A 24,408-nucleotide genomic window follows, 5' to 3' on the forward strand; every position below is an offset into this window, starting at 1 on the left:
CGGAGCCATATATACAGGGGAGGGAGAGTGGGAGCGGAGCCATATATACAAGGGAGGGAGAGTGGGAGCGGAGCCATATATACAAGGGAGGGAGAGTGGGAGCAGAGCCATATATATAAGGGAGGGAGAGTGGGAGCGGAGCCATATATACAAGGGAGGGAGAGTGGGAGCGGAGCCATATATACAGGGGAGGGAGAGTGGGAGCGGAGCCATATATACAAGGGAGGGAGAGTGGGAGCGGAGCCATATATACAGGGGAGGGAGAGTGGGAGCGGAGCCATATATACAAGGGAGGGAGAGTGGGAGCGGAGCCTTATATACAAGGGAGGGAGAGTGGGAGTGGAGCCATATATACAAGGGAGGGAGAGTGGGAGCAGAGCCATATATACAGGGGAGGGAGAGTGGGAGCGGAGCCATGTATACAAGGGAGGGAGAGTGGGAGTGGAGCCATATATACAAGGGAGGGAGAGTGGGAGCGGAGCCATATATACAAGGGAGGGAGAGTGGGAGCGGAGCCATATATACAGGGGAGGGAGAGTGGGAGCGGAGCCATATATATAAGGGAGGGAGAGTGGGAGCAGAGCCATATATACAAGGGAGGGAGAGTGGGAGCAGAGCCATATATATAAGGGAGGGAGAGTGGGAGCGGAGCCATATATACAAGGGAGGGAGAGTGGGAGCGGAGCCATATATACAAGGGAGGGAGAGTGGGAGCGGAGCCATATATACAAGGGAGGGAGAGTGGGAGCGGAGCCATATATACAAGGGAGGGAGAGTGGGAGCGGAGCCATATATACAGGGGAGGGAGAGTGGGAGCGGAGCCATATATACAGGGGAGGGAGAGTGGGAGCGGAGCCATATATACAAGGGAGGGAGAATGGGAGCGGAGCCATATATACAGGGGAGGGAGAGTGGGAGCGGAGCCATATATACAAGGGACGGAGAGTGGGAGCGGAGCCATATATACAAGGGAGGGAGAGTGGGAGCAGAGCCATATATACAAGGGAGGGAGAGTGGGAGCGGAGCCATATATACAAGGGAGGGAGAGTGGGAGCGGAGCCATATATACAAGGGAGGGAGAGTGGAAGCGGAGCCATATATACAGGGGAGGGAGAGTGGGAGCGGAGCCATATATACAAGGGAGGGAGAGTGGGAGCGGAGCCATGTATACAAGGGAGGGAGAGTGGGAGTGGAGCCATATATACAAGGGAGGGAGAGTGGGAGCGGAGTCATAAATACAAGGGAGAGTGGGAGCGGAGCCATATATACAAGGGAGGGAGAGTGGAAGCGGAGCCATATATACAAGGGAGTGAGAGTGGGAGCGGAGCCATATATACAAGGGAGGGAGAGTGGGAGCGGAGTCATATATACAAGGGAGGGAGAGTGGAAGCGGAGCCATATATACAAGGGAGGGAGAGTGGGAGCGGAGCCATATATACAGGGGAAGGAGAGTGGAAGCGGAGCCATATATACAAGGGAGTGAGAGTGGGAGCGGAGTCATATATACAAGGGAGGGAGAGTGGGAGCGGAGTCATATATACAAGGGAGGGAGAGTGGAAGCGGAGCCATATATACAAGGGAGGGAGAGTGGGAGCGGAGCCATATATACAAGGGAGGGAGAGTGGGAGCGGAGCCATATATACAAGGGAGGGAGAGTGGAAGCGGAGCCATGTATACAAGGGAGGGAGAGTGGGAGCGGAGCCATATATACAAGGGAGGGAGGGTGGGAGCGGAGCCATATATACAAGGGAGGGAGAGTGGGAGCAGAGCCATATATACAAGGGAGTGAGAGTGGGAGCGGAGCCATATATACAAGGGAGGGAGAGTGGGAGCGGAGTCATATATACAAGGGAGGGAGAGTGGGAGCGGAGCCATATATACAAGGGAGGGAGAGTGGGAGCGGAGCCATATATACAAGGGAGTGAGAGTGGGAGCGGAGTCATATATACAAGGGAGGGAGAGTGGGAGCGGAGCCATATATACAAGGGAGGGAGAGTGGGAGCGGAGCCATATATACAAGGGAGTGAGAGTGGGAGCGGAGCCATATATACAAGGGAGGGAGAGTGGGAGCGGAGCCATATATACAAGGGAGGGAGAGTGGGAGCGGAGCCATATATACAAGGGAGTGAGAGTGGGAGCGGAGTCATATATACAAGGGAGGGAGAGTGGAAGCGGAGCCATATATACAAGGGAGGGAGAGTGGGAGCGGAGCCATATATACAAGGGAGGGAGAGTGGGAGCGGAGCCATGCATAAAGGATGGGACAGGGGAGCCATGTATACAATAGGGGGAGCCACTCTTACATTTTCTGATGATTAGAAAATAATCATCATGTACAGTACTCCAGTACAATTGTTCTTAAGTGCTCAATGCTCCATTTCTTTGTAGGTTCCAATCATCATTAGCAGTGACGGTCGTCAGTAGAAGTAGCCCAGTGCTCCCACTGAAACAAGCCAGGTGCTCCCACTCATTCAAAACCTATGGTGAGTTGAGTCACATTATAAATGCTATAATTAAATAAATATGCACTGCTAAACTACAACTGCGTCCATAGCCCCACCCCCTTATGACCAAAGCCCCGCCCCTGTCACACCTCCATCCCCCCCGCCGGGCCATGGAAGAATGGTCTTGCTTGAAGCCGGTCCCTGGTGCAAAAAAGGTTGGGGACCACTGCTCTAGACCACTAGCATTCGGCGCCGGGTGCCAAGAAGAACAACAGAAATATAAGCTCACAAGGGGCACGCTGCACCGCTGTGGCGGACGCCACTAATCTCCCAGAATAGGGCAAGGAAAGTGCACAACTTGCGCACGGCGCCACTACTGGCGGTTGCAGCTGCTTGAGGCGGTACAAAGGTGCCTTGTGCTGAATGGCAAAATATGGCGCTAAGTGAGGTGTTGTGAGTAGGAGCACTGTGGCGCAAAGGCCATGCCACTGATAGGGAACTGCAGTTAGAGTCAGCGCCTATCACATGTGTATCCAAGGGAGGGGAGTCTTAATAAGACAGTCACCAGTTACATGCATCCATCATCACTCACACATATACCAACAAGAGTCTATACTAGCGCATGGCAGAGCGGCCATGCGACTTTTATAGCGGCGTTCTTCTGGGACCTTCCAGTGGTCCAATCAGAGCAGGAACAGGACCTGCGCATGTGACCTCCGACCTCCAATGAGAGGTCGCCCCACAGGCATGCTCAGTAGGCAAAAGACAGAACTTCGTCCCTGGAGCCTCTGCTTGCTGCTGACTCAAGCATGGAGTTATAGCAGAGCCTGAAGGAGCAACCAGATGCCTAGCATTAGCCTGGGCAAGGCACTGGGACCGGCGTCTCTGCTGAGTAGGAATCTGCGGCCGCAGAAGAAAGGGAGACCGCAGAGGACATGGCTTGAGATTCCCCATGTGCAGTGGGGGAAACTCAACGCCAAACACCCGTGTCTCTCTGTAGCTGTGCCCTCTGTGGCTGTAGCTGTGTCTCTCTGTAGCTGTGCCCCCAATGTATCTCTGTAGCTGTGACCCCCGTGTCTTTCTGCAGCTGTGCCCCGTGTCTCTCTGTAGCTGTGCCCTCTGTAGCTGAGTCCCCGTGTCTGTAGTTATGCCCCCGGTGTCTCTCTGTAGCTGTGCCCCATGTCTCTCTTTAGCTGTGCCCCCCTGTGTCTCTCTGTAGCTGTGCCCCTGTGTCTCTCTGTAGCTGTGCCCCCGTGTCTCTCTGTAGCTGTGCCCCGTGTCTCTCTGTAGCTGTGCCCCGTGTCTCTCTTTAGCTGTGTCTCTCTGTAGCTGTGCCCCCCGTGTCTCTCTGTAGCTGTGCCCCGTGTCTCTCTGTAGCTGTGCCCCGTGTCTCTCTCTGTAGCTGTGCCCCGGTGTCTCTCTGTAGCTGTGCCCGGTGTCTCTCTGTAGCTGTGCCCGGTGTCTCTCTGTAGCTGTGCCCGGTGTCTCTCTGTAGCTGTGCCCGGTGTCTCTCTGTAGCTGTGCCCCGGTGTCTCTCTGTAGCTGTGCCCCGTGTCTCTCTGTAGCTGTGCCCCGTGTCTCTCTGTAGCTGTGCCCCGTGTCTCTCTGTAGCTGTGCCCCGTGTCTCTCTGTAGCTGTGCCCCGTGTCTCTCTGTAGCTGTGCCCCGTGTCTCTCTGTAGCTGTGCTCGGTGTCTCTCTGTAGCTGTGCCCCGGTGTCTCTCTGTAGCTGTGCCCCGGTGTCTCTCCGTAGCTGTGCCCCGGTGTCTCTCTGTAGCGGTGCCCCGGTGTCTCTCTCTAGCTGTGCCCCGTGTCTCTCTGTAGCTGTGCCCCGGTGTCTCTCTGTAGCGGTGCCCCGGTGTCTCTCTCTAGCTGTGCCCCGTGTCTCTCTGTAGCTGTGCCCCGGTGTCTCTCTGTAGCTGTGCCCCGGTGTCTCTCTGTAGCTGTGCCCCGGTGTCTCTCTGTAGCTGTGCCCCGTGTCTCTGTAGCTGTGCCCTGGTGTCTCTCTGTAGCTGTGCCCCGTGTCTCTGTAGCTGTGCCCGGTGTCTCTGTAGCTGTGCTCGGTGTCTCTGTAGCTGTGCCCCGGTGTCTCTGTGTAGCTGTGCCCCGGTGTCTCTCTGTAGCTGTGCCCCGGTGTCTCTCTGTAGCTGTGCCCCGGTGTCTCTCTGTAGCTGTGCCCCGTGTCTCGGTAGCTGTGCCCTGGTGTCTCTCTGTAGCTGTGCCCCGTGTCTCTGTAGCTGTGCCCGGTGTCTCTGTAGCTGAGCTCGGTGTCTCTGTAGCTGTGTCCCGTGTCTCTCTGTAGCTGTGTCCCGTGTCTCTCTGTAGCTGTGCCCGGTGTCTCTCTGTAGCTGTGCCCGGTGTCTCTGTAGCTGTGCCCCGGTGTCTCTGTAGCTGTGCTCTGTGTCTCTGTAGCTGTGTCCCGTGTCTCTCTGTAGCTGTGCCCCGTGTCTCTGTAGCTGTGCCCCGTGTCTCTGTAGCTGTGCCCGGTGTCTCTGTAGCTGTGCCCGGTGTCTCTGTAGCTGTGCTCGGTGTCTCTGTAGCTGTGCTCGGTGTCTCTGTAGCTGTGCCCCGTGTCTCTGTAGCTGTGCTCGGTGTCTCTGTAGCTGTGCTCGGTGTCTCTGTAGCTGTGCTTGGTGTCTCTGTAGCTGTGCCCCGTGTCTCTCTGTAGCTGTGCCCGGTGTCTCTGTAGCTGTGCTCGGTGTCTCTGTAGCTGTGCTCGGTGTCTCTGTAGCTGTGCTCGGTGTCTCTGTAGCTGTGCCCCGTGTCTCTGTAGCTGTGCCCCGTGTCTCTGTAGCTGTGCTCGGTGTCTCTGTAGCTGTGCTCGGTGTCTCTGTAGCTGTGCCCCGTGTCTCTGTAGCTGTGCCCCGTGTCTCTGTAGCTGTGCTCGGTGTCTCTGTAGCTGTGCTCGGTGTCTCTGTAGCTGTGCTCGGTGTCTCTGTAGCTGTGCCCCGTGTCTCTCTGTAGCTGTGCCCCGTGTCTCTGTAGCTGTGCCCCGTGTCTCTGTAGCTGTGCTCGGTGTCTCTGTAGCTGTGCTCGGTGTCTCTGTAGCTGTGCTCGGTGTCTCTGTAGCTGTGCCCCGGTGTCTCTGTAGCTGTGCTCGGTGTCTCTGTAGCTGTGCTCGGTGTCTCTGTAGCTGTGCTCGGTGTCTCTGTAGCTGTGCCCCGTGTCTCTGTAGCTGTGCTCGGTGTCTCTGTAGCTGTGCCCCGTGTCTCTGTAGCTGTGCTCGGTGTCTCTGTAGCTGTGCTCGGTGTCTCTGTAGCTGTGCTCGGTGTCTCTGTAGCTGTGCCCCGGTGTCTCTGTAGCTGTGCTCGGTGTCTCTGTAGCTGTGCTCGGTGTCTCTGTAGCTGTGCCCCGTGTCTCTGTAGCTGTGCTCGGTGTCTCTGTAGCTGTGCCCCGTGTCTCTGTAGCTGTGCTCGGTGTCTCTGTAGCTGTGCCCCGTGTCTCTGTAGCTGTGCTCGGTGTCTCTGTAGCTGTGCCCCGTGTCTCTGTAGCTGTGCTCGGTGTCTCTGTAGCTGTGCTCGGTGTCTCTGTAGCTGTGCCCCGTGTCTCTGTAGCTGTGCTCGGTGTCTCTGTAGCTGTGCTCGGTGTCTCTGTGCCATGGTGTTTACTCGCTCCCGGCGCCTCCTCTCTCCGCCTCTCCGGCCCCGTCCTCCCGCTCCTCCTTCTCCTCCTCCCGCCGCTGTCGGTGCATCATCCCCAGTCTCGGAGCACACAGCGGCGGACATGCGGCTCTCCCGGCGCCCCCGGCCGCCCTCCTGCCCGGGTGACCCCTCCGCCTCCCCGCTCCGGGCGCTGTGATCGAGTCTGCGGTCCCGGCCGCGACCATGTGGAGTCCAACGGAAGAGGAGAAGTACGGAGTGGGTGAGTGACGGCCCCGGAGCCGCACCGGCGACACCCGGACCCCGCGGGCTGAGGAGGGAAGAGCGGACGTGACCGGAATACGACACCGGGAGGAGGGAGGCAGCACCGGGGGAAGCCATACTGCACCGAGCCCGGGGAGGAGGGTGCACGGCCCTACACACCGTATACACACACCATAACCACTGTATACACACACCGTATACTGCACCGAGCCCGGGGAGGAGGGTGCACGGCCCTACACACCGTATACACACACCGTAACCACCGTATACACCCCGTATACTGCACCGAGCCCGGGGAGGAGGGTGCACGGCCCTACACACCGTATACACACACCGTAACCACCGTATACACACACCGTATACTGCCCCGAGCCCGGGGAGGAGGGTGCACGGCCCTACACACCGTATACACACACCGTAACCACTGTATACACACCGTATACACACACCGTAACCACCGTATACACACACCGTATACTGCACCGAGCCCGGGGAGGAGGGTGCACGGCCCTACACACCGTATACACACACCGTAACCACTGTATACACACCGTATACTGCACCGAGCCCGGGGAGGAGGGTGCACGGCCCTACACACTGTATACACACACCGTAACCACTGTATACACCCCGTATACTGCACCGAGCCCGGGGAGGAGGGTGCACGGCCCTACACACCGTATACACACACCGTAACCACTGTATACACCCCGTATACTGCACCGAGCCCGGGGAGGAGGGTGCACGGCCCTACACACCGTATACACACACCGTAACCACTGTATACACCCCGTATACTGCACCGAGCCCGGGGAGGAGGGTGCACAGCCCTACACACTGTATACACACACCGTAACCACTGTATACACCCCGTATACTGCACCGAGCCCGGGGAGGAGGGTGCACGGCCCTACACACCATATACACACACCGTAACCACCGTATACACCCCGTATACTGCACCGAGCCCGGGGAGGAGGGTGCACGGCCCTACACACTGTATACACACACCGTAACCACTGTATACACCCCGTATACTGCACCGAGCCCGGGGAGGAGGGTGCACGGCCCTACACACCGTATACACACACCGTAACCACTGTATACACCCCGTATACTGCACCGAGCCCGGGGAGGAGGGTGCACGGCCCTACACACCGTATACACACACCGTAACCACTGTATACACACCGTATACTGCACCGAGCCCGGGGAGGAGGGTGCACGGCCCTACACACCGTATACACACACCGTAACCACCGTATACACACCGTATACTGCACCGAGCCCGGGGAGGAGGGTGCACGGCGCTATACACCGTATACACACACCGTAACCACTGTATACACACACCGTAACCACCGTATACACACCGTATACTGCACCGAGCCCGGGGAGGAGGGTGCACGGCCCTACACACCGTATACACACACCGTAACCACCGTATACACCCCGTATACTGCACCGATCCCGGGGAGGAGGGTGCACGGCCCTACACACCGTATACACACACCGTAACCACTGTATACACACACCGTAACCACCGTATACACACCGTATACTGCACCGATCCCGGGGAGGAGGGTGCACGGCGCTATACACCATATACACACACCGTAACCACTGTATACACACCGCATACTGCACCGAGCCCGGGGAGGAGGGTGCACGGCCCTACACACCGTATACACACACCGTAACCACTGTATACACACCGCATACTGCACCGATCCCGGGGAGGAGGGTGCACGGCCCTACACACCATATACACACACCGTAACCACTGTATACACACCGCATACTGCACCGATCCCGGGGAGGAGGGTGCACGGCCCTACACACCGTATACACACACCGTAACCACTGTATACACACCGTATACTGCACCGAGCCCAGGGAGGAGGGTGCACGGCCCTACACACCGTATACACACACCGTAACCACTGTATACACACCGTATACTGCACCAAGCCCCGGGAGGAGGGTGCACGGCCCTACACACCGTATACACACACCGTAACCACTGTATACACACCGCATACTGCACCGATCCCGGGGAGGAGGGTGCACGGCCCTACACACCATATACACACACCGTAACCACTGTATACACACCGTATACTGCACCGAGCCCGGGGAGGAGGGTGCACGGCGCTACACACCGTATACGCACACCGTAACCACCGTATACACACCGTATACTGCACCGAGCCCGGGGAGGAGGGTGCACGGCCCTACACACCATATACACACACCGTAACCACTGTATACACACCGTATACTGCACCGAGCCCGGGGAGGAGGGTGCACGGCCCTACACACCGTATACACACACCGTAACCACTGTATACACACCGCATACTGCACCGATCCCGGGGAGGAGGGTGCACGGCCCTACACACCGTATACACACACCGTAACCACTGTATACACACCGTATACTGCACCGAGCCCAGGGAGGAGGGTGCACGGCCCTACACACCGTATACACACACCGTAACCACTGTATACACACCGTATACTGCACCAAGCCCCGGGAGGAGGGTGCACGGCCCTACACACCGTATACACACACCGTAACCACTGTATACACACCGCATACTGCACCGATCCCGGGGAGGAGGGTGCACGGCCCTACACACCATATACACACACCGTAACCACTGTATACACACCGTATACTGCACCGAGCCCGGGGAGGAGGGTGCACGGCGCTACACACCGTATACGCACACCGTAACCACCGTATACACACCGTATACTGCACCGAGCCCGGGGAGGAGGGTGCACGGCGCTACACACCGTATACACACACCATAACCACTGTATACACACCGTATACTGCACCGAGCCCGGGGACGGAGGGTGCACGGCCCTACACACCGTATACACACACCGTAACCCATGTATAAACACCGTATACTGCACCGAGCCCGGGGAGGAGGGTGCACGGCGCCACACACCGTATACACACACCGTAACCACTGTATACACCCCGTATACTGCACCGAGCCCCGGGGACGGAGGGTGCACGGCCCTACATACCGTATACACACACCGTAACCACTGTATACACACCGCATACTGCACCGATCCCGGGGAGGAGAGTGCACGGCGCCACACACCGTATACACACACCGTAACCACTGTATACACACCGTATACTGCACCGAGCCCGGGAGGAGGAGGGTGCACGGCCCTACACACTGTATACACACACCGTAACCACTGTATACACACCGTATACTGCACTGAGCCGGGGAGGAGGAGGGTGCACGGCGCTATACACTGTATACACACACCGTAACCACTGTATACACCCCGTATACTGCACCGAGCCCGGGGAGGAGGAGGGTGCACGGCCCTACACACCGTATACACACACCGTAACCACCGTATACACACCGTATACTGCACCGAGCCCGGGGAGGAGGGTGCACGGCCCTACACACCGTATACACACACCGTAACCACCGTATACACACGGTATACTGCACCGAGCCCGGGGAGGAGTAGGGTGCACGGCCCTACACACCGTATACACACACCGTAACCACTGTATACACACCGTATACTGCACCGAGCCGGGGAGGAGGAGGGTGCACGGCCCTACACACCGTATACTCACACCGTAACCACTGTATACACACCGTATACTGCACCGAGCCGGGGAGGAGGAGGGTGCACGGCCCTACACACCGTATACACACCGTATACTGCACCGAGCCGGGGAGGAGGGTGCACGACGCTATACACTGTATACACACACCGTAGCCACTGTATACACCCCGTATACTGCACCGAGCCCGGGGAGGAGGGTGCACGGCGCTATACATTGTATACACACACCGTAACCACCGTATACACACCGTATACTGCACCGAGCCCGGGGAGGAGGGTGCACGGCACTATACACTGTATACACACACCGTAACCACTGTATACACCCCGTATACTGCACCGAGCCCGGAGAGGAGGGTGTACGGCGCTATACACTGTATACACACACCGTAACCACCGTATACACACCGTATACTGCACCGAGCCCCGGGGAGGAGGGTGCACAGCGCTACACACCGTATACACACACCGTAACCACCATATACACACCGTATACTGCACCGAGCCCGGGGAGGAGGGTGCACGGCGCTATACACTGTATACACACCGTAACCACTGTATACACACCGTATACTGCACCGATCCCCGGGGAGGAGGGTGCACGGCGCTATACACTGTATACACACACCGTAGCCACTGTATACACACCGTATACTGCACCGAGCCCCGGGGAGGAGGGTGCACAGCGCTATACACTGTATACACACACCGTAGCCACTGTATACACACCGTATACTGCACCGAGCCCCGGGAGGAGGGTGCACGGTGCTACACACTGTATACACACACTGTAACCACTGTATACACACCGTACACTGCACCGAGCCCCGGGAGGAGTGTGCACGGCACTACACACCGTATACACACACCGTAACCACTGTATACACACCGTATACTGCACCGAGCCCCGGTAGGAGGGTGCACGGCGCTATACACTGTATACACACCGTAACCAGTGTATACACCCCGTATACTGCACCGAGCCCGGGGAGGAGGAGGGTGCACGGCGCTACACACTGTATACACACACCGTAACCACTGTATACACACCGTATACTGCACCGAGCCCCGGGAGGAGGGTGCACGGCGCTACACACCATATCCACTGTATACACACCGTATACTGCACCGGGGACGGAGGATGCACGGCGCCACACACCGTATACACACACCGTAGCCACTGTATACACACCGTATACTGCACCGAGCCCGGGGACGGAGGGTGCACGGCGCTACACACCGTATACACACACCGTAACCACTGTATACACACCGTATACTGCACCGAGCCCGGGGACGGAGGGTGCACGTCCCTACACACTGTATACACACACCGTAACCACTGTATACACACCGTATACTGCACCGAGCCCCGGGAGGAGGAGGGTGCACGGCGCTACACACTGTATACACACACCGCTACCAGTGTATACACACCGTATACTGCACCGAGCCCGGGGACGGAGGGTGCACGGCGCTACACACCGTATACACACACTGTAACCACTGTATACACCCCGTATACTGCTCCGAGCCCGGGGAGGAGGGTGCACGGCCCTACACACCGTATACACACACCCTAACCACTGTATACACACCGTATACTGCACCGAGCCCGGGGAGGAGGGTGCACGGCGCTACACACTGTATACACACACCGTAACCACTGTATACGCACCGTATACTACACCGAGATCCAGAGAGGAGGGGTACACAGCACTTTACACACACACATACTGTATACACCTCCGTAATCACTGTATACACACTGTAACCACCATACACATTGTGTACATTGTATACTATGCTGATCATCGGGGAGGAGGAGTACACACCACTATACACTATATACACACACTACATAAACCACCGTAACCACTGTAAACACATACTGTAAGCACCATACACACCGTATACTACACCGAGCCCCACGGAGGACGGGGCACACAACACTGCACACTTTATACACTACTGTAACCACCATACACACCGTATACTACACTGAGCTCTAGGGAGGACGGGTACACAGCACTACAACTATGTACATACAATATATACACCACCGTACCCACCACACACACTGTACACAGGGAGGAGGGGTACATAGAATTACACACTATATACATCACCATACACACCGTATCTGTACTATCTGCAACTGATTCTAATCAGTAATATATAATATATGTGCACACCACCGTATACATTTTATATACACACTGTATACTGCATTGAGCACCGGGGATGAGGACTATACAGCAGTATACACTATATACACACCACTGTATCCGCTATGAACACCACTCTGTATACACACACCCGCGCACCACCATATCTAACACCGAGACACAGATTTGGTGGGCAGTGCCCGGCTCCTCTGTCGCACACTCTGTGGTTTTGCTGGTGCCTTGATTTTGGAGTCGCTTATCACAGTTAGGGGCGTCTGTGCAGAGATTGGGGCGCAAGGGACTACTTGTGAACCAGGTCTGATATGTAACAGAGCAACAAACTACAACCCCCAACATCCTCCTCACTGCCAGCAAACCTAAGAACATGATACAGGATACTGAGAAATCACTTTACAGTACTAGTGATGGATAGGAGGCATTCTCAGTGATGTCACCTCTGATCTCTAGTGATGGATAGGAGGCATTCTCAGTGATGTCACCTCTGATCTCTGGTGATGGATAGGAGACATTCTCAGTGATGTCACCTCTGATCTCTGGTGATGGATAGGAGACATTCTCAGTGATGTCACCTCTGATCTCTAGTGATGGATAGGAGGCATTCTCAGTGATGTCACCTCTGATCTCTAGTGATGGATAGGAGGCATTCTCAGTGATGTCACCTCTGATCTCTGGTGATGGATAGGAGACATTCTCAGTGATGTCACCTCTGATCTCTGGTGATGGATAGGAGACATTCTCAGTGATGTCACCTCTGATCTCTAGTGATGGATAGGAGGCATTCTCAGTGATGTCACCTCTGATCTCTAGTGATGGATAGGAGACATTCTCAGTGATGTCACCTCTGATCTCTAGTGATGGATAGGAGACATTCTCAGTGATGTCACCTCTGATCTCTAGTGATGGATAGGAGGCATTCTCAGTGATGTCACCTCTGATCTCTAGTGATGGATAGGAGACATTCTCAGTGATGTCACCTCTGATCTCTGGTGATGGATAGGAGACATTCTCAGTGATGTCACCTCTGATCTCTAGTGATGGATAGGAGACATTCTCAGTGATGTCACCGCTGATCTCTAGTGATGGATAGGAGGCATTCTCAGTGATGTCACCTCTGATCTCTAGTGATGGATAGGAGGCATTCTCAGTGATGTCACCTCTGATCTCTGGTGATGGATAGGAGACATTCTCAGTGATGTCACCTCTGATCTCTGGTGATGGATAGGAGACATTCTCAGTGATGTCACCTCTGATCTCTAGTGATGGATAGGAGGCATTCTCAGTGATGTCACCTCTGATCTCTAGTGATGGATAGGAGGCATTCTCAGTGATGTCACCTCTGATCTCTGGTGATGGATAGGAGACATTCTCAGTGATGTCACCTCTGATCTCTGGTGATGGATAGGAGACATTCTCAGTGATGTCACCTCTGATCTCTAGTGATGGATAGGAGGCATTCTCAGTGATGTCACCTCTGATCTCTAGTGATGGATAGGAGACATTCTCAGTGATGTCACCTCTGATCTCTAGTGATGGATAGGAGACATTCTCAGTGATGTCACCTCTGATCTCTAGTGATGGATAGGAGGCATTCTCAGTGATGTCACCTCTGATCTCTAGTGATGGATAGGAGACATTCTCAGTGATGTCACCTCTGATCTCTGGTGATGGATAGGAGACATTCTCAGTGATGTCACCTCTGATCTCTAGTGATGGATAGGAGGCATTCTCAGTGATGTCACCTCTGATCTCTAGTGATGGATAGGCATTCTCAGTGATGTCACCTCTGATCTCTAGTGATGGATAGGAGACATTCTCAGTGATGTCACCTCTGATCTCTGGTGATGGATAGGAGACATTCTCAGTGATGTCACCTCTGATCTCTAGTGATGGATAGGAGACATTCTCAGTGATGTCACCGCTGATCTCTAGTGATGGATAGGAGGCATTCTCAGTGATGTCACCTCTGATCTCTAGTGATGGATAGGAGGCATTCTCAGTGATGTCACCTCTGATCTCTAGTGATGGATAGGAGGCATTCTCAGTGATGTCACCTCTGATCTCTGGTGATGGATAGGAGACATTCTCAGTGATGTCACCTCTGATCTCTGGTGATGGATAGGAGACATTCTCAGTGATGTCACCTCTGATCTCTAGTGATGGATAGGAGGCATTCTCAGTGATGTCACCTCTGATCTCTAGTGATGGATAGGAGGCATTCTCAGTGATGTCACCTCTGATCTCTGGTGATGGATAGGAGACATTCTCAGTGATGTCACCTCTGATCTCTGGTGATGGATAGGAGACATTCTCAGTGATGTCACCTCTGATCTCTAGTGATGGATAGGAGGCATTCTCAGTGATGTCACCTCTGATCTCTAGTGATGGATAGGAGACATTCTCAGTGATGTCACCTCTGATCTCTAGTGATGGATAGGAGACATTCTCAGTGATGTCACCTCTGATCTCTAGTGATGGATAGGAGGCATTCTCAGTGATGTCACCTCTGATCTCTAGTGATGGATAGGAGACATTCTCAGTGATGTCACCTCTGATCTCTGGTGATGGATAGGAGACATTCTCAGTGATGTCACCTCTGATCTCTAGTGATGGATAGGAGGCATTCTCAGTGATGTCACCTCTGATCTCTAGTGATGGATAGGAGGCATTCTCAGTGATGTCACCTCTGATCTCTGGTGATGGATAGGAGACATTCTCAGTGATGTCACCTCTGATCTCTGGTGATGGATAGGAGACATTCTCAGTGATGTCACCTCTGATCTCTAGTGATGGATAGGAGGCATTCTCAGTGATGTCACCTCTGATCTCTAGTGATGGATAGGAGACATTCTCAGTGATGTCACCTCTGATCTCTAGTGATGGATAGGAGACATTCTCAGTGATGTCACCTCTGATCTCTAGTGATGGATAGGAGGCATTCTCAGTGATGTCACCTCTGATCTCTAGTGATGGATAGGAGACATTCTCAGTGATGTCACCTCTGATCTCTGGTGATGGATAGGAGACATTCTCAGTGATGTCACCTCTGATCTCTAGTGATGGATAGGAGACATTCTCAGTGATGTCACCTCTGATCTCTAGTGATGGATAGCAGACATTCTCAGTGATGTCACCTCTGATCTCTAGTGATGGATAGGAGACATTCTCAGTGATGTCACCTCTGATCTCTGGTGATGGATAGGAGGCATTCTCAGTGATGTCACCGCTGATCTCTAGTGATGGATAGGAGGCATTCTCAGTGATGTCACCACTGATCTCTAGTGATGGATAGGAGGCATTCTCAGTGATGTCACCGCTGATCTCTAGTGATGGATAGGAGGCATTCTCAGTGATGTCACCTCTGATCTCTAGTGATGGATAGGAGGCATTCTCAGTGATGTCACCACTGATCTCTAGTGATGGATAGGAGGCATTCTCAGTGATGTCACCGCTGATCTCTAGTGATGGATAGGAGGCATTCTCAGTGATGTCACCGCTGATCTCTAGTGATGGATAGGAGACATTCTCAGTGATGTCACCGCTGATCTCTAGTGATGGATAGGAGGCATTCTCAGTGATGTCACCGCTGATCTCTAGTGATGGATAGGAGGCATTCTCAGTGATGTCACCGCTGATCTCTAGTGATGGATAGGAGGCATTCTCAGTGATGTCACCGCTGATCTCTAGTGATGGATAGGAGGCATTCTCAGTGATGTCACCTCTGATCTGTGGTAATAGATAGGAGGCATTCTCAGTGATGTCACCGCTGATCTCTAGTGATGGATAGGAGACATTCTCAGTGATGTCACCGCTGATCTCTGGTGATGGATAGGAGGCATTCTCAGTGATGTCACCTCTGATCTCTAGTGATGGATAGGAGACATTCTCAGTGATGTCACCGCTGATCTCTAGTGATGGATAGGAGGCATTCTCAGTGATGTCACCGCTGATCTCTAGTGATGGATAGGAGGCATTCTCAGTGATGTCACCGCTGATCTCTAGTGATGGATAGGAGGCATTCTCAGTGATGTCACCTCTGATCTGTGGTAATAGATAGGAGGCATTCTCAGTGATGTCACCGCTGATCTCTAGTGATGGATAGGAGACATTCTCAGTGATGTCACCGCTGATCTCTGGTGATGGATAGGAGGCATTCTCAGTGATGTCACCTCTGATCTCTAGTGATGGATAGGAGACATTCTCAGTGATGTCACCGCTGATCTCTAGTGATGGATAGGAGGCATTCTCAGTGATGTCACCGCTGATCTCTAGTGATGGATAGGAGGCATTCTCAGTGATGTCACCGCTGATCTCTAGTGATGGATAGGAGGCATTCTCAGTGATGTCACCTCTGATCTGTGGTAATAGATAGGAGGCATTCTCAGTGATGTCACCGCTGATCTCTAGTGATGGATAGGAGACATTCTCAGTGATGTCACCGCTGATCTCTGGTGATGGATAGGAGGCATTCTCAGTGATGTCACCTCTGATCTCTAGTGATGGATAGGAGACATTCTCAGTGATGTCACCTCTGATCTCTAGTGATGGATAGGAGGCATTCTCAGTGATGTCACCGCTGATCTCTAGTGATGGATAGGAGGCATTCTCAGTGATGTCACCGCTGATCTCTAGTGATGGATAGGAGGCATTCTCAGTGATGTCACCTCTGATCTCTAGTGATGGATAGGAGGCATTCTCAGTGATGTCACCTCTGATCTCTGGTGATGGATAGGAGGCATTCTCAGTGATGTCACCGCTGATCTCTGGTGATGGATAGGAGGCATTCTCAGTGATGTCACCGCTGATCTCTAGTGATGGATAGGAGGCATTCTCAGTGATGTCACCGCTGATCTCTAGTGATGGATAGGAGGCATTCTCAGTGATGTCACCTCTGATCTCTAGTGATGGATAGGAGGCATTCTCAGTGATGTCACCTCTGATCTCTAGTGATGGATAGGAGGCATTCTCAGTGATGTCACCTCTGATCTCTGGTGATGGATAGGAGGCATTCTCAGTGATGTCACCTCTGATCTCTGGTGATGGATAGGAGACATTCTCAGTGATGTCACCTCTGATCTCTGGTGATGGATAGGAGACATTCTCAGTGATGTCACCTCTGATCTCTGGTGATGGATAGGAGGCATTCTCAGTGATGTCATCTCTGATCTCTAGTGATGGATAGGAGACATTCTCAGTGATGTCACCTCTGATTTCTGGTGATGGATAGGAGGCATTCTCAGTGATGTCATCTCTGATCTCTAGTGATGGATAGGAGACATTCTCAGTGATGTCATCTCTGATCTCTAGTGATGGATAGGAGGCATTCTCAGTGATGTCACCTCTGATCTCTGGTGATGGATAGGAGACATTCTCAGTGATGTCACCTCTGATCTCTGGTGATGGATAGGAGGCATTCTCAGTGATGTCATCTCTGATCTCTAGTGATGGATAGGAGACATTCTCAGTGATGTCACCTCTGATTTCTGGTGATGGATAGGAGACATTCTCAGTGATGTCACCTCTGATCTCTAGTGATGGATAGGAGACATTCTCAGTGATGTCACCTCTGATCTCTAGTGATGGATAGGAGGCATTCTCAGTGATGTCACCTCTGATTTCTGGTGATGGATAGGAGGCATTCTCAGTGATGTCATCTCTGATCTCTAGTGATGGATAGGAGACATTCTCAGTGATGTCACCTCTGATCTCTAGTGATGGATAGGAGGCATTCTCAGTGATGTCACCTCTGATCTCTGGTGATGGATAGGAGGCATTCTCAGTGATGTCACCTCTGATCTCTAGTGATGGATAGGAGGCATTCTCAGTGATGTCACCTCTGATCTCTAGTGATGGATAGGAGACATTCTCAGTGATGTCACCTCTGATTTCTGGTGATGGATAGGAGGCATTCTCAGTGATGTCATCTCTGATCTCTAGTGATGGATAGGAGACATTCTCAGTGATGTCATCTCTGATCTCTAGTGATGGATAGGAGGCATTCTCAGTGATGTCACCTCTGATCTCTAGTGATGGATAGCAGGCATTCTCACTGATGTCACCTCTGATCTCTAGTGATGGATAGGAGACATTCTCAGTGATGTCACCACTGATCTCTAGTGATGGATAGGAGACATTCTCAGTGATGTCACCTCTGATCTCTGGTGATGGATAGGAGGCATTCTCACTGATGTCACCTCTGATCTCTAGTGATGGATAGGAGACATTCTCAGTGATGTCACCTCTGATCTCTAGTGATGGATAGGAGACATTCTCAGTGATGTCACCTCTGATCTCTAGTGATGGATAGCAGGCATTCTCACTGATGTCACCTCTGATCTCTAGTGATGGATAGCAGGCATTCTCACTGATGTCACCTCTGATCTCTAGTGATGGATAGGAGGCATTCTCAGTGATGTCACCTCTGATCTCTAGTGATGGATAGCAGGCATTCTCACTGATGTCACCTCTGATCTTTAGTGATGGATAGGAGACATTCTCAGTGATGTCACCGCTGATCTCTAGTGATGGATAGGAGACATTCTCAGTGATGTCACCGCTGATCTCTAGTGATGGATAGGAGGCATTCTCAGTGATGTCACCTCTGATCTCTAGTGATGGATAGGAGGCATTCTCAGTGATGTCACCGCTGATCTCTAGTGATGGATAGGAGGCATTCTCAGTGATGTCACCTCTGATCTCTAGTGATGGATAGGAGGCATTCTCAGTGATGTCACCTCTGATCTCTAGTGATGGATAGGAGACATTCTCAGTGATGTCACCGCTGATCTCTAGTGATGGATAGGAGGCATTCTCAGTGATGTCACCTCTGATCTCTAGTGATGGATAGGAGGCATTCTCAGTGATGTCACCTCTGATCTCTAGTGATGGATAGGAGACATTCTCAGTGATGTCACCGCTGATCTCTAGTGATGGATAGGAGGCATTCTCAGTGATGTCACCTCTGATCTCTAGTGATGGATAGGAGGCATTCTCAGTCATGTCATCTCTGATCTCTAGTGATGGATAGGAGACATTCTCAGTGATGTCACCTCTGATTTCTGGTGATGGATAGGAGGCATTCTCAGTGATGTCATCTCTGATCTCTAGTGATGGATAGGAGACATTCTCAGTGATGTCATCTCTGATCTCTAGTGATGGATAGGAGGCATTCTCAGTGATGTCACCTCTGATCTCTGGTGATGGATAGGAGACATTCTCAGTGATGTCACCTCTGATCTCTGGTGATGGATAGGAGGCATTCTCAGTGATGTCATCTCTGATCTCTAGTGATGGATAGGAGACATTCTCAGTGATGTCACCTCTGATTTCTGGTGATGGATAGGAGGCATTCTCAGTGATGTCACCTCTGATCTCTAGTGATGGATAGGAGGCATTCTCAGTGATGTCACCTCTGATCTCTAGTGATGGATAGGAGACATTCTCAGTGATGTCACCTCTGATTTCTGGTGATGGATAGGAGGCATTCTCAGTGATGTCATCTCTGATCTCTAGTGATGGATAGGAGACATTCTCAGTGATGTCATCTCTGATCTCTAGTGATGGATAGGAGGCATTCTCAGTGATGTCACCTCTGATCTCTAGTGATGGATAGGAGGCATTCTCAGTGATGTCACCGCTGATCTCTAGTGATGGATAGCAGGCATTCTCACTGATGTCACCTCTGATCTCTAGTGATGGATAGGAGACATTCTCAGTGATGTCACCACTGATCTCTAGTGATGGATAGGAGACATTCTCAGTGATGTCACCTCTGATCTCTGGTGATGGATAGGAGGCATTCTCACTGATGTCACCTCTGATCTCTAGTGATGGATAGGAGACATTCTCAGTGATGTCACCTCTGATCTCTAGTGATGGATAGGAGACATTCTCAGTGATGTCACCTCTGATCTCTAGTGATGGATAGCAGGCATTCTCACTGATGTCACCTCTGATCTCTAGTGATGGATAGCAGGCATTCTCACTGATGTCACCTCTGATCTCTAGTGATGGATAGGAGGCATTCTAAGTGATGTCACCTCTGATCTCTAGTGATGGATAGGAGGCATTCTCAGTGATGTCACCTCTGATCTCTAGTGATGGATAGGAGACATTCTCAGTGATGTCACCGCTGATCTCTAGTGATGGATAGGAGACATTCTCAGTGATGTCACCGCTGATCTCTAGTGATGGATAGGAGGCATTCTCAGTGATGTCACCTCTGATCTCTAGTGATGGATAGGAGGCATTCTCAGTGATGTCACCTCTGATCTCTAGTGATGGATAGGAGGCATTCTCAGTGATGTCACCTCTGATCTCTAGTGATGGATAGGAGACATTCTCAGTGATGTCACCGCTGATCTCTAGTGATGGATAGGAGGCATTCTCAGTGATGTCACCTCTGATCTCTAGTGATGGATAGGAGGCATTCTCAGTGATGTCACCTCTGATCTCTAGTGATGGATAGGAGACATTCTCAGTGATGTCACCGCTGATCTCTAGTGATGGATAGGAGGCATTCTCAGTGATGTCACCTCTGATCTCTAGTGATGGATAGGAGGCATTCTCAGTGATGTCACCTCTGATCTCTAGTGATGGATAGGAGACATTCTCAGTGATGTCACCGCTGATCTCTAGTGATGGATAGGAGGCATTCTCAGTGATGTCACCGCTGATCTCTAGTGATGGATAGGAGACATTCTCAGTGATGTCACCTCTGATCTCTAGTGATGGATAGGAGGCATTCTCAGTGATGTCACCGCTGATCTCTAGTGATGGATAGGAGACATTCTCAGTGATGTCACCTCTGATCTCTAGTGATGGATAGGAGGCATTCTCAGTGATGTCACAGCTGATCTCTAGTGATGGATAGGAGACATTCTCAGTGATGTCACCGCTGATCTCTGGTGATGGATAGGAGGCATTCTCAGTGATGTCACCTCTGATCTCTAGTGATGGATAGGAGACATTCTCAGAGATGTCACCGCTGATCTCTGGTGATGGATAGGAGGCATTCTCAGTTATGTCACCGCTGATCTCTAGTGATGGATAGGAGGCATTCTCAGTGATGTCACCGCTGATCTCTAGTGATGGATAGGAGGCATTCTCAGTGATGTCACCGCTGATCTCTAGTGATGGATAGGAGACATTCTCAGTGATGTCACCTCTGATTTCTAGTGATGGATAGGAGGCATTCTCAGTGATGTCACCGCTGATCTCTAGTGATGGATAGGAGACATTCTCAGTGATGTCACCTCTGATCTCTAGTGATGGATAGGAGACATTCTCAGTGATGTCACCGCTGATCTCTAGTGATGGATAGGAGACATTCTCAGTGATGTCACCTCTGATCTCTAGTGATGGATAGGAGGCATTCTCAGTGATGTCATCTCTGATCTCTAGTGATGGATAGGAGACATTCTCAGTGATGTCACCGCTGATCTCTAGTGATGGATAGGAGACATTCTCAGTGATGTCACCTCTGATCTCTGGTGATGGATAGGAGGCATTCTCACTGATGTCACCTCTGATCTCTAGTGATGGATAGGAGACATTCTCAGTGATGTCACCTCTGATCTCTAGTGATGGATAGGAGACATTCTCAGTGATGTCACCTCTGATCTCTAGTGATGGATAGCAGGCATTCTCACTGATGTCACCTCTGATCTCTAGTGATGGATAGCAGGCATTCTCACTGATGTCACCTCTGATCTCTAGTGATGGATAGGAGGCATTCTCAGTGATGTCACCTCTGATCTCTAGTGATGGATAGGAGACATTCTCAGTGATGTCACCTCTGATCTCTAGTGATGGATAGGAGACATTCTCAGTGATGTCACCGCTGATCTCTAGTGATGGATAGGAGACATTCTCAGTGATGTCACCGCTGATCTCTAGTGATGGATAGGAGGCATTCTCAGTGATGTCACCTCTGATCTCTAGTGATGGATAGGAGGCATTCTCAGTGATGTCACCGCTGATCTCTAGTGATGCATAGGAGGCATTCTCAGTGATGTCACCTCTGATCTCTAGTGATGGATAGGAGGCATTCTCAGTGATGTCACCTCTGATCTCTAGTGATGGATAGGAGACATTCTCAGTGATGTCACCGCTGATCTCTAGTGATGGATAGGAGGCATTCTCAGTGATGTCACCTCTGATCTCTAGTGATGGATAGGAGGCATTCTCAGTGATGTCACCTCTGATCTCTAGTGATGGATAGGAGACATTCTCAGTGATGTCACCGCTGATCTCTAGTGATGGATAGGAGGCATTCTCAGTGATGTCACCGCTGATCTCTAGTGATGGATAGGAGGCATTCTCAGTGATGTCACCGCTGATCTCTAGTGATGGATAGGAGACATTCTCAGTGATGTCACCTCTGATCTCTAGTGATGGATAGGAGGCATTCTCAGTGATGTCACCTCTGATCTCTAGTGATGGATAGGAGACATTCTCAGTGATGTCACCGCTGATCTCTAGTGATGGATAGGAGGCATTCTCAGTGATGTCACCGCTGATCTCTAGTGATGGATAGGAGACATTCTCAGTGATGTCACCTCTGATCTCTAGTGATGGATAGGAGGCATTCTCAGTGATGTCACCGCTGATCTCTAGTGATGGATAGGAGACATTCTCAGTGATGTCACCTCTGATCTCTAGTGATGGATAGGAGGCATTCTCAGTGATGTCACAGCTGATCTCTAGTGATGGATAGGAGACATTCTCAGTGATGTCACCGCTGATCTCTGGTGATGGATAGGAGGCATTCTCAGTGATGTCACCTCTGATCTCTAGTGATGGATAGGAGACATTCTCAGAGATGTCACCGCTGATCTCTGGTGATGGATAGGAGGCATTCTCAGTTATGTCACCGCTGATCTCTAGTGATGGATAGGAGGCATTCTCAGTGATGTCACCGCTGATCTCTAGTGATGGATAGGAGGCATTCTCAGTGATGTCACCGCTGATCTCTAGTGATGGATAGGAGACATTCTCAGTGATGTCACCTCTGATTTCTAGTGATGGATAGGAGGCATTCTCAGTGATGTCACCGCTGATCTCTAGTGATGGATAGGAGACATTCTCAGTGATGTCACCTCTGATCTCTAGTGATGGATAGGAGACATTCTCAGTGATGTCACCTCTGATCTCTAGTGATGGATATGAGGCATTCTCAGTGATGTCACCGCTGATCTCTAGTGATGGATAGGAGACATTCTCAGTGATGTCACCTCTGATCTCTAGTGATGGATAGGAGGCATTCTCAGTGATGTCACCGCTGATCTCTAGTGATGGATAGGAGACATTCTCAGTGATGTCACCTCTGATCTCTAGTGATGGATAGGAGACATTCTCAGTGATGTCACCGCTGATCTCTAGTGATGGATAGGAGACATTCTCAGTGATGTCACCTCTGATCTCTAGTGATGGATAGGAGACATTCTCAGTGATGTCACCTCTGATCTCTAGTGATGGATAGGAGGCATTCTCAGTGATGTCACCTCTGATCTCTAGTGATGGATAGGAGGCATTCTCAGTGATGTCACCGCTGATCTCTAGTGATGGATAGGAGACATTCTCAGTTATGTCACCTCTGATCTCTAGTGATGGATAGGAGACATTCTCAGTGATGTCACCGCTGATCTCTAGTGATGGATAGGAGACATTCTCAGTGATGTCACCGCTGATCTCTAGTGATGGATAGGAGACATTCTCAGTGATGTCACCTCTGATCTCTAGTGATGGATAGGAGGCATTCTCAGTGATGTCACCGCTGATCTCTGTTGATGGATAGGAGACATTCTCAGTGATGTCACCTCTGATCTCTAGTGATGGATAGGAGACATTCTCAGTGATGTCACCTCTGATCTCTAGTGATGGATAGGAGGCATTCTCAGTGATGTCACCTCTGATCTCTAGTGATGGATAGGAGGCATTCTCAGTGATGTCACCTCTGATCTCTAGTGATGGATAGGAGGCATTCTCAGTGATGTCACCTCTGATCTCTAGTGATGGATAGGAGGCATTCTCAGTGATGTCACCTCTGATCTCTAGTGATGGATAGGAGACATTCTCAGTGATGTCACCTCTGATCTCTAGTGATGGATAGGAGACATTCTCAGTGATGTCACCTCTGATCTCTAGTGATGGATAGGAGACATTCTCAGTGATGTCACCTCTGATCTCTAGTGATGGATAGGAGACATTCTCAGTGATGTCACCTCTGATCTCTAGTGATGGATAGGAGGCATTCTCAGTGATGTCACCTCTGATCTCTAGTGATGGATAGGAGG

The 24,408-nt window shown here is 51.8% G+C and overlaps 1 protein-coding gene across 4 annotated transcripts in view; it reads left to right on the top strand.

Annotated features, from left to right (window-relative positions):
* The first annotated feature begins 6,115 nt into the window (after positions 1-6,115).
* The window catches only part of DOCK3 (dedicator of cytokinesis 3), a 301,507-nt gene continuing 283,214 nt past the window's right edge, over positions 6,116-24,408 (top strand). For all 4 annotated transcript variants that reach the window (XM_073562529.1, XM_073562530.1, XM_073562531.1 and 1 more), the window contains exon 1: positions 6,116-6,303. In XM_073562529.1, coding sequence (XP_073418630.1) covers positions 6,267-6,303 — 37 coding nt within the window. In that variant the 5' untranslated portion in view covers positions 6,116-6,266. The remainder of the gene's footprint in view (positions 6,304-24,408) is intronic.

Source organism: Dendrobates tinctorius, unplaced genomic scaffold (assembly GCF_039654945.1).
Source record: "Dendrobates tinctorius isolate UK_male_01 unplaced genomic scaffold, ASM3965494v1 ptg000357l, whole genome shotgun sequence".
NCBI classification, from domain to species: domain Eukaryota; kingdom Metazoa; phylum Chordata; class Amphibia; order Anura; family Dendrobatidae; genus Dendrobates; species Dendrobates tinctorius.